The 19,267-nt window shown below is 42.5% G+C and overlaps 1 protein-coding gene across 5 annotated transcripts in view; it reads left to right on the forward strand.

Annotated features, from left to right (window-relative positions):
- GAS7 (growth arrest specific 7) overlaps positions 1–19,267 on the forward strand; it is a 108,240-nt gene that overhangs the window by 36,306 nt on the left and 52,667 nt on the right. For 3 of the 5 annotated variants that reach the window (XM_084298600.1, XM_084298602.1, XM_084298603.1), the window contains exon 2: positions 3,136–3,259. In XM_084298600.1, the coding sequence (XP_084154726.1) occupies positions 3,136–3,259 (124 nt within the window). Of the gene's footprint in view, positions 1–2,164; positions 2,228–3,135; positions 3,260–19,267 lie in introns of all 5 variants that reach the window. The other 2 variants (XM_084298604.1, XM_084298601.1) reach the window with 2 other exon arrangements.

The following is a 19,267-nucleotide window of genomic DNA, read 5'->3' on the forward strand; positions in this document are numbered from 1 at the left end:
TTGACCTTCCCTGCATATGTTTATTGACCTTGAACCTCTGAATGTCCTTCAGTCCCGACTTTCTTACCAAACCTACCCATGCTTTCAATAAGGACTGTGCAAGGTAAGGTGCAAGTACAGCCCCTCAGGAGGTAGTCCTGGAGACAGAAATCAGCCAGACGTCTTCTTAGACATTAATACAGTTACTACACTGGTAAGACATTCTCTTTCCGAGAGTCCTTTTTAATTCCCAATGTTTCCGTTAGATAAGGCTGTGCAAAGGGGTGTCTGAGAGAGACATGAGATGAAAAAGCTCCTCTATATGGCGGGAAAGAGCACACAAACTGAGAAGGACCGAAAGTCAGCTTGCACAAAAATACTTCTGTTTGTAAGATTTCTGTGAGAAGAGTATGTGGTTGGTGCAGCCACTGGTCTGCATCACCTGCGTGAGCAGTGGGATGCTTCCAGAGACATTGTGCCTGGGGAACCTGCAATGAATTATTTTGTCTTGATGGAGAATTAAATCAAATGAAAGATGTTACTGGACATTGAGTCCATACTGCGGGTGCCGTAGCTGTGTGAGCAAGTCGTTTTGGTGGTGCCAGTAAGGTGGCTGTAAGGAACTGGAAATAAGTATGTGTTCATTGGAATTGTTAGAAGTCTCATTCCTTAGTGAAAAAGACAATTCTGTTAGCACCCACCATGTTGGAGAAGAACTCAAGATAACTCAGAGATAAAACAGGCATACCAATTTTTCTGTTATATCCATGAACTTTAGTGTTTTCATTAATAGGATTTAGAGCTTTCATAGAAAGCTTTACCAAACACTGAAGTGTTTCCATGGGATGTATGGAGGGATCCAGTCCCTGTGGTCGCAGAAGAATAGGCATGCCTGTGCTAGTTTCATTACGATGGGAATTTCATTTAGTACATTTCTAGGCAATAGTATAACAACAATAAGAACATGTGCCTTTGGATTGGCTAATGTGTGAGAGGTTTTTCCCTTGCATCCTAAGCTGCGATCAGCAAAAACTAAATATCAAACAGCAAACAAGGAACTATCAAATAGCAACATAAGCTGTGAAAGCTTCTGCTTTCTCACATATAAAGCAAGGTGATAACAGATACAGATACAGAGATGTAAGTTGATTTAATTGAACCTCAGAGAACAGAAGAGCAGGAGATAGGATTAGATGCAAAGATCTTACTGATTACCACTGTGCTAGCCATAGGTATGCAAAATAGACATGTGAGTCATACACCTTATAGAGTCCCTTAGTATCTGCCTAGCTAACTTATCAAATTCATGTTGGGTCAGCTGAGTCTCCCAGGCTGTATCTCTGCTTAGGAGAGGAGCTAAAATCTGAATCAGCATAGGCACAATCTGTGCTGCAGTGTGGAGGTAGTGGTTATCTTGCACTGGACTTGGGTCCTTACAGCTGCCTTGCAGCCTGTGACCTGCCTGTGCAAGAATGCCTGATGAGGCATAAACGGAAAATCATTCTTTAGTTCGCTGCTCCTTCAGAGCCATTGTAATCAGTTTTCTCAAACTGAAAAGAAACAGGAAATAGATATTTGGCTCCAAAACCATTAAAAGTCCTGTTTATTCTGGGTTGGAGCAGATTTGGAATTTCACTCAGAAAATGAATTTGTAGAAGGACATAGCATGTTTTTTGTTTTGTTTGTTTGTTTGTTTGTTTGACAGTAATATTAATATGTCTGTCAATGTTTAAATGTTGTGTGCAGATGCTGAAGGTCTGCCTGCCCTCTGGATGTGGCGGCTTGTGTGAGTTTAGTGCAGTCATTTGTGACCATTCCTCCACAATATCAGAAGGCATATCCTGGAAGGAGATTTGCCTCCGTGGAATAAATGATTGCATTTCACACATTTTTCCTTGCTTTCTTATATTTCTTCCTTTGAGGGCAATGCAAATAAACAAACAAACAAAATCAGTATATGCCTGGTTTGCCTTAAAGATTAGGGAAAGACAGAGTGAAGCTCTCTACATATGAGCCAGAAGGAAGCTGTTGGGTTCATAGCTGCAGCCCTACGAGGCTGCAGCTGGCAGTCTTTGACCATGTATCTTATTTTCCCAGCTTGGCCTTAGTTAGTGTCCCTGGTTGAAAGGACCAGACAGGGCTTCAAGCCATCTTTGTGATGAAACCTTCATTGCTTTTTTCACAGCTGCTGTAACTCCCTAGCTTCCAAGGAACCACTGAAGCCGCTTGGAAGAAGTGATATCACCAGGTGATGCAATGTTGTGCAGTTACTTGCACTTCAGCTTCACCTCTTTCTTTTCCTTGCAGCCTGAACCCCAGCACACTGAGGCTTGGAACTTGAATTGGTGAAGAGATGTACAGCTGAGGTGGCACTTGAACCCTCATAGCAGTTCTGTTTGTGCCTGGAGAGCAGGTGACAGCATGATGCTTATCTCCTGCTGTTCCTAATTGTTTGGATCACTCATGGTGATCTGGATCCTAACAATCAGGATGATAGTCACTGGATGATGTGGATCCGGAGTACATCTGGATCAGTAATGTATGCACTGATAATTACATCCATTATCGGTATATAATCATCATATTGATAAATGTACTTCAGCATGTTGTTCTTATAGGCAACAGGCATCTGTGCAGTGTTTCATCTTCACAATGTCTGAAGGTGATGATGCCCCTATAAATTAAATTGGGACAGCACCTTTATGACCAGCACTTTGACCTGCCAGTATGTCTACACGAAATGAATGAGAGTGCCACATGCATGTCTTTCTTTCTCAGGCACTTGATTATTCTCTGCTTCAAGTTTTATTGTTTAATGAGAATGCTTCTCTTGGACAGGTCTGGGTGCTCATGGAACATCAAATACAGAGGGGTTTCATTTCTCTCCCAAAGGATGTTCTGTGTACCCAGTGCTCCAAGGGAAGATTTCTAGGATATAAATCATGTTCTGGATGAAACTAGGACAGATAAGGAGAGAAATGGACTGAAAGTCTTTGGGTGTTTTGCAGTCTCTAGAATGCTAAACCATATGGTCTCTTTCCAGATGTGTGTCTGGTTAGACTTTAAATTATCTAGATATTGACTTAAAAGATCGTGTTTTTTCTTTTTCTGTTTTTCTTTTTTTTTTTTTTTTTTTTTTTTTTTTTTGGTCCTCAGCAGAAACCCAGAAAGGCAACTACTCAGCCAGGAGAAGATACCTTGAATGGCCATCTTCCCCCAGGCTGGCAGAGCTATATGTCTCCCCAGGGCCGCAGGTACTATGTGAACACCTTCACAAATGGTAAGTGGAGGCTCCAGTAGATGTGTCACTAGCAGCAGAGATCTGCTGCAGGAAGTTGTCTCTCAAGTTAATTTTGATGGCTAGCTACACCTAGTGAGTCAAAGAAATGAATATATGACCCTGCCACCATATGAAGGAAAATAATGTAACTAGATCTAGTGTTCTGGTCCTCTCTCATGTTAATTCTGACTATTATAAGATATCTGAAGCTTTTATAAAAGACAGGTAATGTAAAATAGAAACAACTCTGCCATAAATGATTCAGAATATAAAATACTGTAATGATTTAATTTTTATCACATTCTTTATTTCTTTTTCCTTCAGCTGCAGATATGTGTATCTATATATGTATATATATGTAGAATAACAGAATATCACATATCACCTTTAAAGTAAAACATAAATAGTTAATTGACAATTTGCTCAAGTCAGAGGCTTGGAGATAAAAGAAAAGGCTGTGCAATGGGATATCAAAGATAAACTTTTCAGTCTGTATTTCAGTCTTTAATTCACTGTCTTGCTAGTAGAGTAACAGACTTAACTCACAATCTTATAAACTGCTCAAGAACTGTTAGACTTGTACCACTTTTGGCTTACACTGTCTACCTGCTCTGGTCATGGGCTTTTAATAGCATTGCAAAACAGGGACTTGTGACCAGCAAAAACAGATTTCTGCAGCAGAAAGAATGACAGGGTAGGAGAGGACAGCAAGAGTTCGCTGTGTTCATAACATAGTCAAATCCATCAGGAATTACCATTGGTGTTCCTTTCTGACTCGCTGTGAGGGCAAGGAAGAGCCGTGGGCTGTCACAGTGAGCCTCATGGTCCATTTGGTGACTGATCTATTTAGCTGAAGAAGCCTTTGGCTTGCAAGTCTGCCAAGTCGTTATTTACCTTGGTTTTATGCACTGACATCTCACAGGACCCTGCAGAAGTCACATTACCATTAAACACTCCCTTCACGTTCACTTTGAAGCATGGTCTGCTTAGGTTCATTGACAACATCCCCTGCATGGCTGGGGAGATCAGTAGGAGTTAGATACCCCGTCCCCATTGCAATTCAGAGGTGGATAAGGTGGTGATTAAGCTCAGTCCTGAGCCAGCATGGCAATGGACCCTTACTCACATGCATTGGCCTGAGGTCGGAAAAAGCAGTAAGAAGCAGAGCCTGGTTTTCATGCAATAAACACTCTTGCCACAGTAGCCCTATCCCGGAAAAGGGGATGGCCTGAAATGTTTCCACATAATCTCAGACAGCTTTTTACTATCTTCACAAAAGTTACAGATGATATAGGAAGAGACAATAGCCACAGCCTGCTTCAGAAGTCAAGGGAAGGTTGGAAATCAAGTTTTCACTAAGAAGTTGTGGTTTAACCCAGCCAGCAGCTAAACACCACACAGCTGTTTGCTCACCCTCTCCCCTCCCTCTCTGGGATGGGGGAGAGAAATGGGAAAGTGAAGCCTGTGAGTTGAGATAAAGACAGTTTATTAAGACAGGAAAATAATAATAACAACAATAATAATAACAATAATGATGATAATAGTACTACTAATATTGTGTACAAAACAAGTGATGCACAATGCAATTGCTCACCACCTGCTGACCGATGCCCAGCCTAACCCCGAGCAGCCGGCAACCCCCACCCCAGCTAGCCACCCCTATATATTGTTTAGCATGACGTCAGATGGTATGGAATACCCCTTTGGCCAGTTTGGGTCAGCTGTCCTGGGTCTGTCCCTTCCGAGCTCTTGCTGCACCCCTCCAGCCTGCTCGCTGGCAGGACAGAGTGAGAAGCTGAAACGTCCTTGGCTTGGTGTAAGCACTGCTCTGCAACAATTAAAACATCGGTGTGCTATCAGCACTCTTCTCATCCTAATCCAAAACATGGCACGCTACCAGCTACTAGGAAGAAAATTAACTCTGTTCTAACTGAAACCAGGACAGAGGTCAGGGTAGCCCTGGGAGAAGCAGACCAAGGAGGTGGTAGAATCTTTGTCCTTTGATGTTTTTAGATGGCTAGATAAAGTTGCGGCTGACATTATCTGTTGTTGGCAGTGATACTGCTCAGAGTGAACAGCTGGGCTAGAGACTTCTTACTTCCAACCTGTCCTGCTATTTGCAAATTCCTGTCTCACCTACTGCAATGGGATTGCTAGGCAGCAAGGAATATGACTTTCAGAGTAACAGAATATAAGAGAGGATAGAAGGGTGTACATGCCCTATGGCGTGTACAGGGGCACAGTGACCCTTCCATCAATCCAGTTTAGCTGGAGTTCTTGGCCAGCTCAGTTCCTTTCAGTTTGCTCAGTTAGAATATGTTGCTGCCTGAAAGTTGTCTATTTGTGTGGATGTTAATGTTTGCTAGTTTTGGCAGTTTTATGATTTTGCTTGGGAGGTTTTTTTTGCTTTAGCTAGGCTCTGTTGCATTATCAGATTCACGCTGAAAGTGTCTGTGCTTCCTCAAGGTGAATTAGTTGCCAAGAAAGTGTCCTCTGTGGTGTCATTTAGGCCTCAGACAAAGCAGAAGATGGATGCAATCTCTAGAACTTCCTGTTGAAGTATGTGATGAAGTCTCATCCAGCCCTGGATTAAGCAGCTGTCAGGACAGTGTTTTGATTAATTTTGACTAATTGGCTCTGACCTTTGTCCCTCCAAAACTGGTAGTGCAGGACCATCCGTAGGTCGTACAGTCTCATGTTGTATATGCACTTTCTTCCTTGACTGTGCTGCAGAGTTGGAGCTGCTGAGCCATGTAGTCAACACAAAGTCACATTTGGCTTGTGAGGCTTGTTTAACAGTGGGATTGTACCTTAACACTCAAGAAGTATTCTTTGGCTTTAAGCGAAAACATAAGTAAAAAACAATGTGCTATAAAACTGCAGTCCCCATCTTTGCTGTGTGGCACATCTGTATTGGCAGTTAATGTTTATAACAAGTTTCAAAGACTGGACATCTCACTGACTACACCTTCTCATTTGTCTTAACTGCTTATTTGTCCTGTAACTGCTGCAGCTGCTGCTGGCAGTATCCAGATAAAGACTGACAATATTTGTAATGGGGACATGGTGCCAGCATACATCTCTCTAACAGTTTCATGTACCTCCTTCCTGTTTTGCCTTCTTGGCATCATTGTTTCAGCAGTAGGATCTAGGTCTCTTTTCCATCAAGGTCTTTTCTTTTGTGTAGATGCACTCCTAAATTGGTCTCCCTTTATTGTAGCTATTACCAAATGATGAATGTATGCTGGAGTGTCTGAGAGAGACATCCCTGTTAAGTTTCACAAGTACAGTAACTCAGAGGCCAGTAGCTATATTTCTAGGAAGTAGACATGTTCCTGGTTGGCTTTCAGTTTCATCCATATGGTTAAAGGTGCTTTTCTCACCATTACCAACAATGGCAGCAGATGCAAAACACTTGGCTAGTGAAGTTGTAACCATTTTTCAGATCTCCCAGGAACCAGTTCTCTTTTTATTAAGATGAACAATAAGAAAGTGTTTCAAGACCTCTTCAAAATTCTTCACAAATTATCTCCCTCTTTTTTTTTTTTTTTTCATTCTAACATGTTCAGTGCCTTCCACATAACAACTCACAAAGTGGCTGGCTGACTGCTTGTTGTAAAAACAATCTGTAAAACCACTATAGGGGTGACAACCACTGTTAGAATATACATTTGGACTCAGCTGAAAGAGAAGGAACACTGTTAATTCCCCATCAGGAAATACTGTAGACCTTATGCGCATTGCTTTCACAAAGTCTTTCTCCTCTAATTCCGCAGCTGAGATGGTCTGCAGGAGACAGTGAAGGGTCAGGGAATAAAACTTCAGGTGCTGATGGCAGTAATGTCTCCTAGGTAGTGTATGAGCACTCCTTTTGCTAGAATGTGCATGCACACTGCACATCTTGACAAACAGTACTGATAACTTGTCCTTGCTGGACAGAGGTCCGTCTTCAACAGGTGTGATGAAATGGAAGCTGTTTTAGGATATAGCATAGCACGGGAAATAGCAGGTCTGAGATCTGTCCATGAAGACCAGCAGAATATGGATGACGAATGTGACTACAAGAGACAGATGTTAGAGATTACACACCCAACTATTGTTGTTTCTGGTCTCAGCCAGTGCCAGCAATGGTCTATTTATATTAACCTCCTCTGGATGGGTGCAACAAGGCACTGTCGTTAACATACAGACTGTTACAAAATACAAGATTCTGTGTTAAGACAAATTTCATAGTTAAACATGGCAATGAGTCACTAGAGGGAAGAGCAGGGAACTTCTTGTGGCAACAAAGTGTTAAATAATCAGCTAAACAGAGTGGTTCTCACCTATCTGAGGAATAAATAATTGAACGTCAAAGGGAGTGAGGCAGTCTCTATTTAATGAAGACAAAAGCTATCTCCTGGACAAGGAAGGAGTACTGTGAGATTTTGATGCAGGCTTTCTTGTGAAGGGATCTCCTTAGTAGATACAGCAAAGTAAAAGGTATGCTTAGGAAGCTGTGTACCACCCTGCCAGGAGAGGACAGTATTCTAGAGTGATAAGGGAATGAGAGAGAAATTTCTGGGTTATTTTTACTCTAAGTGGTTTAATTGTGGTTTTCCTTTCTTTTTTACTTCTGTCTTTCACAGGCATCTGTAACTGCTTTGCAGAAATCAGATGTTGTGAATAAAGTATAACATTAGAATTGTATGGTAACATAGCTGCACTGGAAGGTGAGTTTTAGACAAATGGATGACACCAAGGCATTGTTCATTGAAGGTTACAGTAGATGTTTCAGTCAGGGGAATCTCAACTAGTACACTTTCTACTCAGTCCTCTCAGAGCCTTCTGCTATGTGGTAAAGAGCTGGCACCAAAGGCATGGATCCTCTGACATGCAGCAAAACACTATGACATATACTTGGATTATAAAGGTTTATAGGGGCCTTGTTACACTGCAGTGTACTGAAAAATGAGTTCTTTTTCTCCTCTATTTGTAGCCTTCTGTCAGAGAGGACTTCAGTTTTCAGTCCTGGTGAAGGCTCTGACTTCAGAGCAGTGTAGGTGTATGTCTCATGTCTCCTGTTACCAGGTTTCACAAAGCTTCCTGTTCAACAGGAAGAAACATGAAATTGTCCTGGGAAGGCCTCTGCAGTCGCTGTGATGCACCAGAGGTTCACTCCCTAGCTCCTCTGAAATGTCCTGTGGAGTTTCTTTCAAGTATAGAATTTGGATCAGGATCAGAATCACCCTGTCACATCAAGGGTGTCTTCTCCAGGTGCTGAAGCACCAAAATTGTCTAAGGAGACTGTACAACTTTAGCTTTGTTATAGTGGGTTACACTTTATGTAGACGTTTCTTTTTTCTTTCTTTAATCTTTAAATCCACAAAGGGATTTCTGTATCTCAACCCTAGTCTGAACTCCACTTGGTGAGAGAGTAAATGATTTCAGAGAATATGACAGGGTGTTTTCCTAGCTTACAGCAGGTGTCTCTGGCTACTGTGAAAACTGAAGTTTGTGTTTTCTCTTAATTAACTTATAATATCCCTCCTACCACAGGTTCTGTGTTATTTCTCTGTGCCTCTCCTACCCACTGAGGTTGAGCTAGGCAGTGAAGCTGAAACAGAGGGAAGAGGTTATCTACTTCAGCTCAGTCATGCAGAAATTTGAGAGGAGAAACTGATAATAACTAGAAAAAGAAAACAGCTGCTCAGTGGACAGAATGGAAGATACTTTCACAGGTAGTAATATCAAGGAAAAGCAGCCAGAAAGTGAGTGGAAGGATGGACAGGCTCATCCCCATGACACAGAGCATCCAGGAACATCCTCAGCTCTCCTCAGCTGGAGACTCCTGCTTGCAGTTTGAGTATTGCCCATGTTCCATACACCCTGGGGAGCCTGTGCAGCCAATTGCATCCAAGGATGCAGCTGCTTGGCCTCTGGCTACAGCATACTGCTGCAGGAGCTATCTTTATTCCCACCTCTGCCAGAGTCCAGAGATACCCAGACTTGGCCTACAACAAAACTCAGCCAAATGCTAGTGTTACACAGTGGCTTTTTGTTTGTTTGTTTGTTTGTTTGTTTTATTTTCTTCAAAGCTTATGTTAGGTAAAAAATGTTAACATTGCATTTTTGGTTGAAAGGCACTCTGCTGGTTCTCCTGTAGCCTGATGCCCATAAAGAGCCCAAAGCTTCTGCTTTGTTTATATACATATCTCTTATGCATTCCTATCATTCACACTCCCTCTTTTTATCCTTTCCATTATATTGTCTCCCATGCATGAGGTAGAATACAGTCACTTAACTCAGCCATATGCTAACCATATGTGGAAGCTCCAGGCACTGAGTTCACTGTCTATTCATTTAAATATTTTATTTGGACATTCCCTGAGTGGCATGTCCTTCTCTACAGCACTCCAGCTGTCCTATGTGCTCAACCAGTTGCCCAGTGAGTCACTAGGAGGCATATCCGAAAGTGGAGTAGGTTGGGACTATTCATGAAATTCAGGGTTGTGGCTGAACCCTGGGATGGGTAAGAGCACAACATAACTACCACGACACATGCTGTGTTGAGGAGTTGCAGGGGGAATCATCACCGTACAGACTGTGAGTGCTGGCAAAAGCAGGCTTTCTTGGCAAGGTTACAGCAGTTTTAGCACTTCCATCATCAACAAGAAGTGATCCGATGAGGTATGCACCATCTCAGTTGGATTGGGGGATTGCGGCTAAACATTTCTGCATCCTCAAGGCAGGGCAGGGCTGTGAGCAAAGACTCCATTTGCAGCAGGGCTGCTTTTTTACAGAGAGTCTTAAAAATAGCAAAGGCAAATTGGAAGCTGGCTAGAGGGAAAGCAAATTAAGGGGAAAGGGATCATAAATAACTATGAAGACAGTGCAGAACTGCTTGGCAGATCATACTCAAAAGGGGTTCTCAATGGTCCCTTGTCAAAGGGAAGTTCGCACAGAAGGAAATCCTGCAGGGAATTCCCTAGGCTTCTCTCTAGTCAGTAATTCCAGAAATGAATGGCATGTTGACATTGAGAGTATTTATTCAAATGTTAACTTTAAGTGAAGCTGGGAGAGAACATTGTGTTCTGCACAGAACAAGCTCAGAATTCAGAATCATCCTGCAACTGAGGACACATGCTGAAAGTGTAAGAAGCTGTTCGGTAAAGATGTGCATAAGATTGGAGATTTCATCAGAAATAAGTGACAAAGGCTGGCAATGGAGCAGCTCACAAAGATGTAGGAGCTCTTGAGGATCTGAAATTGAATCAGCAGGGTTGTGCTATTACAAAAGCAGTCAGCATTTTCCATTGTATAAAACAGGGGTGTTGTTTGTGAGGCATGAAAGTATTCCTTCAACTTTACTAGGAAATCATGAAGCCTCAGCTGGAATATTTTATCTTGTTTGAGCTCCACACTTCAGGAAAAATGTAAGCCAGTTGGAAGAGTTCTGGACACTGTCCAGAAAAGAGTTTCGAGAATGATGAGAGATGTGGAAAACATGGCATGTGCGCAGGTGTGAAGAGATGGGGTCTATTTGCCCTAAGAAAGTGAAGATAAGAATGGGGACATGGAAGTAGGCTGTTTGCAATGCTTATGGTGACTAGAGGATACAGTAATGTGTCAGCTGCAATGCGGACAACATTAACTCTTCCTGGCTGTCTAAGCTAGTGGAGTGTGGGAGCAGGGAGTTGCCTGGGATTCAGTGTCACTGCAGATCTGTAAAAGTAGGTGGCACAAAACTGTGAAAAGTCATGTTGGCCTTTGTTTGGAGTACAGCAGAGACCAAATGACTTCTTAAAATCCCTGTCACGCCTGTTTTTTCAGTCTGTAAAGCCTAACCTATATGAAAATATTAATGTAGAGGATGACAAATATTAATGTAGAGGATGCCTGGTACTCACATGAGAGTTGTTTTTTATTCAATATTGTTGGTTTCCAATATTTTTAAATACATCATATATAACTACACTATTGGCATACAACTGCTGTTTTGCTTTTCCTGCCCCTCTAAGTCAGAAAGAACCTTAATATAAGTTGAGAAGAACATTTGCTGTGCTTCACGTCATGTGTCCTTACGTGTACATGTGCTGAATATTCCCACTATGGTTCCTCATCCTCCCTGGACAGTCCTGCCCTCCTGCTCCCTTAAAGAAGGCAGGATTATTCAGTGGTCCTGCATCCAGGACAGCAGCACCAGATGGGCTCCATGCCTTGCAGTTGATCTGCTGGGATGGGTGCACAGACAGAATCCTGGGGGGAGAATAGGCTTTGAAGAAGGTCAGGGAGTAAAAGCTATACAAATTTTGGTACAATGAGGTTCTATGCTGCTCCTCACCCTGAATCCTTTGTGTAGTTCTGCTCCTTCCTCCTGAAGATAGGAAGTATTGGATGGCCAGTCCAGTTCGACAAATGCCTTTCCAAACATGACCAACACTGCACCACCCCTGCTGCTCCAACTAGCTGTTACCATTTGTGTCCTTCCTCACAAAATGCAGAGGCCTTTGTTAGATTAAATAGGCTTTTTGCTCTCGGTGCTTGCTATTCAGACAAGGGAACTCAAGATAAGCAGTCCCAAACCTGGGGACCAATGGGATTTTTGGGGGAAGTAACATGACGATTCTTACAAGACTTCAAAATACAGCAGAACCTGCCACCATTATTCTGTCAGCTGCTTGCAACATTTAGTGCCTTTCTACATTGTGATTATTGGTCTTGTATCTTATCTGACCATACTAGCATTTCCACTGAGAGTGATCTGATTTTCATTGTCTTTACATGATAAACACAAGGAAATTGGTACTTAAATGGAAAAAAAATAGAATATATGAGACAGTGTCCTTACCCAGAAAAATAATATGTTAGAAAAAAACTGTAATGAAAGATGTGGGGCAACTCTTTATTGAACAAACAGATCTGCACAGGTAAATGAGCCAGCCGATAGACAGCATGTTCTTGTGTATCTCCACCTGCTGGCCAAATCAGATGAACATTCCACATTTATTCTCTGAAGCTGATTGGACTCAAATCCTGAAGCCATTCTAAAAGCTTCCAACCCGTAAAGGTCTGCATAATGAAAAAAAATTGTTTTCACAATATGGCCTGTTATAGGAAGCTTGAATACATTACATTTGGAATGCTGGGCATCTATTTTGTGCAACGTCTATAGCCATCATAGCTTGTAATGTCAAAACATAAGGAAAAATATAGAGATGACTAACCACTCTAAAACTCCTGGAAAGCCTTTATCTGTAGCTGTGATGGTCCTTATTTTGCAGACTTTGCATCATTCCTGTGAGGAATCATGCTGTCTGGAAGTATGATAAAGATATCTTTACTGGGATTTGGGGGGTTAAGTATCTGTACCAGCTTTCTGTTTAGAATTTGACACAACCAAGCAGGGATGATAAACTCAAGGAAGTGTGTGTAAAGGACACTCATCAAAGTCCACAGCACTGACTGGGCTCGAGGAGAGCTTACTGTAGTGCCCTTAGATACACGTATGTTTCACCATCCCCATCACTGTCTGAGTAGGGCAGGATTTGATTCACCTGTCTGAAGGTACTGTGTGAAGGTACTGTGCATGGGTGAACATCACCATTTGAACTGGATCTTCTAGTCTCACTGTTTATCAATGAAAAGAAATAATTACCTTCACCTCTCAGTTATCTTCCTGTTGTAGGCATCTAAAATAGCTAACGTGACCTACACCCTAAAAATGACTGGAAGGCCAGACAAGCACCTCTGCAGATCAGACTGGGGAAAACATTTATATGGGAGCAGGAAGTCTTACGGGTTTAGGGAATTGAAGTAGCAGAAATATGAGAAATATGACCTCTCAGGGTAGCAATGATTAAGAAAAAAAAATATGTCTGCAGAAACTTTCATTGCATAAGAAGAATCTAGAAGGTCACATGGAGGCTGGAAGGAAGTTAGTGGAAAGGCAATGGAGACTTTATAAGTACAACTTCAGAGATTATCTCTGGGAGGAGAACACCTTCCCTGTAGCACACTTTGCCTCATTCAGTTTAGCCACAACATATAGCTTATAGCAGGACAGAGAAACAGTTTAGTGTTCCTCTGAAGAGCTGTAAGCCCTGCTGAAAGCTTTTCTGTGTACTAGTATCTGTGTGTGCAGTAGTCAAAGGTTTGATGCAGCAGATGGAAGGGAAAATATTTTTTTCTGCTGATGGATCAATGAATGGGAGAGAAATGGTTACTCTGAGAAATAACTGTCTAAAGGTGAGAAGGTCCACCCCAGGCCTGCAGCATTGGATGTTCTTCGACACTATGTCCCCTGTGACCTTGCATTGGGGACATATTCTGCTTTGGATTTTTTTACCCATCAAGTTTTAGACTTTAAAATCTCCCGTGTTTGGCTATCCCCACGCTTACAGTCTTCAACCTTAGCCTTACTACTCACAGCCACACAGTCCCTTGCACCTTCTGCAAGCCCTCTATGACATGCACTCAATTCATTGTTGTCCTACATTCACCACACATTCCAAGGTAAGAGAAAATGGCTATTAGAAGCCACTTGATTGTAAGCAGCCCCAGACCCTCATCCCCCTATCCTGAAGCCCCTGCTGCCCTGTAGGGAAAATTTGGGCAGGGGTATTGGTGCTTGTGACTCTGGATGGAAAGTGCAGGGTGTGCAACCCACCCTTTGCTGGCCTTGTCCTTCTCGGCATCAGGGAAGGGGCTGTCAGGATATCTGCTTCTGCTTTCTGGGGATGTAGGAGGGTGTTGGCAGATAGAGGTGAGGGCAGTTAAGTGGGAATGGAGTCTTCACAGCCCACATGGGTGGGTTTAGGAGTCCTCTTTGCAGACAAGGGGAGAAAAAAGGTAGGAGGAGTGGAGACAGTGGCAATCACCCTTGTACTCAACTCCCAGATTTCTGAACCAACCAGACACCCCTCAGCACTCCAATTCCCTTATTTGCTTTAGAAGAAAATTAGAACATGGGAGTTCTTGTTATTTCTTCCTCATCAGAACTGTACTGCTCTTTCCATTGTTTTTACCTCACCAAACAGTGGTGGTCTCCATCCCTGGGGAGTCAGATCTCCATCTGCACTCCTGTTGGGCTCAAAGTTCAGCTCCCGCATTGACCTGTTGGGAGAAACATGAAATAAGGCCTCCAGAAACTGCCAGTTATCTTATGGCCTTCATATTTCAAGTGAACTGGTTCAAGTCCTGGCTTGATAAACATTCCATTGCTCTATGCAGGCTCTTCTATCTTTGCCTGTGACTAAGATGAGGAGCTATTATTGTGCATGATCTTAACGAATGAGGAACTGCTATTGTGTGTTATCTTACCGAAGAGAAGCCATGAAGTGCTTAAGTGAAGCGCTCTAGACCCCTATTGGGTCCTCAGGACCTGTGTCCGTTTTCTCAGTTCAGCTGAGATTGCTATTTGCTCCTGTGTACAAGGATGTCCCATCTGTTCCCTTCCCAAGACAGGTACCATTGCAGCAACTCAGCTAGAAGCTCTGTTGTTGTGCTGGAATTACAGGAAATAAATGTTTCCAGGCTGGTCCGGGTTGCAAAATCACAGTGTGTGAAGCTTTCAAAACTTCTCATGTATATGAGCTGATGGGAGGACTGTGAATAGGAAGATATCCTGTCTGAGACAGAGTGCAAAATAGACAGGGTGCTGATGCTTACATTCAATGTTGAGCGCTTCTGAACAACCTGTGGGTAATTTGGAGGCAGGTGTAGGTAAGGTGAACAGATTTCTGCCCTGAATATCTCCTACCTGAAAGTCCCCATCAAAGAACTGCATTTGTTTACATGTTGCTATTTCACAGAGTTGGCAGGTGGCTTCTAGCTGGCATTTTTCACAGCCCAAAGCAAGAAAACTAGCACTGCAGCTTTTTGGCTGCATTTCTACACAGTGCTTCAAATTTAGTTCAGGCAGTGTTAGGACTGCTCTTACCTTCATGCAGTTTTATTAGGGCTGAGCCTCTCCCCTGTAGCCTTAGGGCTACACTGCCATCACCTGAAAGAAATGGGTATTTATATAGTAATTCCCTAGTATGACATTTTCTTATCAATAATAATTGCAGTTTTGTGTTGTGATTTCAAATGAGAGAATATGTGAGTCCATGCAGAGGGAGACATGATGGGGAAGGACAGGAAAGCAAAGGAGTCAAGAAGCTAAGCAGCAGTCAGGGTAGGAGGGTAGAGGTGCTATCTGATTTCTGAAAGGTGTAAGGAATAGCGTAGCCTCTTAAATTCATCTTCTTTGCATAGATAATATTTATCCATCTTTAAAAAAAGTGGAGAGAACAATCTCCTTTGCTTTAACATTCAGTTAATCCTTTTTTTGATATGAGAGTGTAGTAAGGCATTGGCTGAATGGTGCTGGCAGAGCAGATGAGACTGCATATAACCTGGATTGTAACAGAATGTGGAGAAATTTCTAGGCTGCATGGCATGGGTGGTCTTGGAGTGTTTTTTGAATGGAGAGCCTTAGACTTAGATTGCCATGCTGAGTTTGAATGCACTGTGTGCCCAGAATGCACAGTTACTATGTCATTAGCCCTATGGTTGCTCACTGTCGTTGGGAGTGGTTTACTACTGTGTGTGGGTGGTAGATTCAGCTGGAAAATATTTGACTATGCAGAAGAAATTCTCAGATGTGCTGCAGCTGTGATACCTCTTGCATTAGTCAAACAATAGTACTCCATCTACGTTGTCCATCACATTAAAGATGACACATACTTATGACACAAGTGTTTGTGTGGCTTTCTGTCGTCTTGCTTTCTCAGCTGAGGTCAGCCTTACATGGTGTGTTCTTATTTCCAGGCTTTTCTTGTCTACAATGTTATGTTCTTCCCATTTACTGAACAGCTTTTTTCTTCCTGGAAAGCAAGAAGTCTGCTTTCATATTATCTTGATCCTGATTAAGGCCCATTTATTCTCATCATCACAAAAATCACCACTAAAATGCCACCTGCAAAACCAAGTTTTAGGACATGGACTTTCAAGCAGTCTGAAAGGTGTAGCGGCAAGTAGTTATTTCCTTGAAAGGAATCTTGAGAAGTCCAACGCTTCAGAGGCTCAGGAAAGTTTTCTCTGTCTGCCTGAAAAAATAGATACTACCTAGTATTCTTCTTGTACCACCAGCCATCTTTTACCACTGACTTGACTAACCCACCTTGGAATCTACAGCTGGAATGTCCATGGCTCTTTGCCCTTCTTGCACCTTGTCCACGGGCCATTGTCATGAATGGTGCCTGGCATAACATATACAGATAAGAGATGGTAACAGTGTTTGCGGTCATGTTTTATGCAGTACCATTGCCATTAGGACACTTGTTTGGTCAGAGAATACCCACAGAAACTCAAAGGGGCTTTTGCATGTCTTGAGGTTCTCCATCCTAAAATATATAATTCACTACATCTATGTCTCCTAGCTTCTATGCAATGCCAGAGCTGAGAGCACTGTAACATTAGGATGTCACAAGCTCAACTATCCTTTTCTAAGACACATAATTTTAAAGGATTGTAAGCGCACTAAAAGGAAGCCTCCCTGCTGCACTATAATAAGCTAGACCTTAATCAAGAACATGAAAGCAATTTTAATAATGCTGCATTTCATTGGGTAATTGGAGTGTGACAACAGACTAAGCAGGAGACGTTTCTGACCTGCAATCGTACAATGATGTTTGCATTTTCACTGATTTTGTTGTGAGAGAGGGAGAAAAGTGGGTCTGTACAGACAGTGACCATTCTCCAGAGGAAGTGCATGCGAGATCTATGCTGACAGCCTGAGCACAGCCTGGAAAGAATCCAGCTAAGGGTGACTCTAAAGCTGGTTGGTCATTTTGTAACTTCCAACCTTTACCAAATCTTGAACTCTTTATTTTGACAGAGTAAACAAGAATTATTTTATCTTTGCTCGGTTAGAAAGCAACAGCAAAGCAAGCTGAAAACATGTTGTTTCTTTGAGGGAGATGGCCCAGAAGTTCCCTTAGATAGGCGTATTCCTGGAGCTCCTGCCTAGCACACCTTGTCGTGTACCTGAGCACATCAGCCTGAAACTCAATGAAGTCAGGTGCAATTCATTACAGGGACTCTTTCCTGTAAGACAACAAGTTCTACAACACCGGAAAACAGTGAGGATGTTCACCATTTACAGACAAATTTTAGTTCTTCTCAGTTGCTGGTTGCCAAACCTGAAGTAAGAGATCAGTGGATGGAAGGAACATAACCACATCATTCTCTAGTATTTCCTCTGCCTACATATTTTTCTAGCTCTCTGAGAGAGTTAGGGAGTTTGGATGGATTTAGTCTGTAGGCTGGGCTTTTTGTTTTGTATCTCACCAGCCATAGTCAATACCTACTCCAACTAAACTTAAGAACTGCAGCTGAGACAGTAAGTCCTCTATGGAGATGACTAAGAGATGTCAAGCATTTCTACTATGTCTTTTCTCTTACAGATAAAACCTCCTAGTGACAGTTTCCCTGTGATACAGAATGCCCTAGCTAAAGGGTGGTGTAGTAACCTTACCCTGGTAAAGTGGCCTAAAACCTAGAAAAGCAAAGTGTGTCTCAGTAAATGCTGGAAACAGCATTATTATCACTACCACACTTGCAACATAGGGTCACTTTTGTCTGGCATATTGTTTGCAAAAGGAAGTGCATGGTACTCAGTGCTCATTTTAAAAGATACTTTGAAAGACGAAATAAGGACTGTTGTCAGCAGCTTCTCCCATGCTGCTGGAATAGTAACAAGCACCTCTTCTGTCAACACATAGACATAAAATTTCAAGAACTCTTCCATAATCGTGTCTCCATGGCAACATTTAAGGCTGGAGAATAAAAACTATATTGCAGCCTCAGTCTCTTTGGAGGCTGCAGGGTAGGATGGAGCTGGATTTCAGTTCTGACATGGCAACTCCTGCTGAAATAGTTCATGTCCCACAGAGTGCTCTGCTTTAAGCACTTAAGAGATTGAATCTCATGTTTCATGCAGGTGCAGGGAGATTTGCATCTGTCAGTTCTGCATGCTTTTCCTGTCTCTAATTTAAAATAAGTATGAGGATGGAAGTAAAGATCAGGGCCTTGGGAGGCCCCTGGGCTAATGTTACTTTGCAGTGCAATGAGAAGACACCATGTTGTTGACAAACTCATGCACAGACTGGCTGGTTGGGCCTTTTAAGCTGATGTTACCATAGCCCTATAGTGTTCAGTACTGCAGGGCTCACTGGGCCAAAATGGTGGAGCACAAGAGAAGAAGCAGCTGCTGTGATAAATCAGGAGATTCTTTATGCTGTAGTCTGCAGGAGGTCAGCAAGGGAGAGACAGGATGAATTGATGCAAAGGTCAGACCTTCATGTTTAAACTAAACAAAATCTCCTTGTGCTATGTGCCCTGTATGGAACCAGAGGAAAATATTTTCACTGTACTCTCAATTCACCCATTCCTTCTGCTTCTACAGTTTTGAATGTTTTACTCCAGTCTCAGGGCATTGTGAGTGATTTCCTCTCCTCACACGCACAAGCCTACCGATTCCTCTTGCCTTAGGGCTGTTTTCCCCCACAATATCAAGGAATGAAGTGCCATTAAACTGTTTCTGATTCATCACAAATGTGGGAAAGATTTTAGCAAGAAAGGGGAGGTAAGAAATAAAAGCACTCCCATCGGTTTGTTTCTTTCTGCCTAGGTGAGGTGTGTTTCCAGAAAGCCAGATAGAGTGTGTGTTGTGGTTCTGCTCGAGTGGGCAGCCAAGCTCCACCACAGCCGCTCTCTCACTCCCCCTCCTCAAAGAGGAATGGGGAGAAAATATGATGAAAAGGGCTCAAAGGTTGAGATAAGGATGAGAAGATCACTCAGTAATTATTGTAACGGGCAAAACAGACTTGGCATAGGGAGATAGTAAGATTTATTGCTTATTACTAACAAGCTAGAAAAGTGAGAAACAAAGGAAAGAAAGGAAAAGCACCTTCCCCCCCCCATCCACCCTCTTCCACCTCCTCCCCCTGAGCGGCGCAGGGGAATGGTGGTTATGGTCAGTCT

This window comes from Netta rufina (assembly GCF_964035555.1).
Source record: "Netta rufina genome assembly, chromosome: 19".
Classification (NCBI taxonomy): Eukaryota; Metazoa; Chordata; class Aves; order Anseriformes; family Anatidae; genus Netta; species Netta rufina.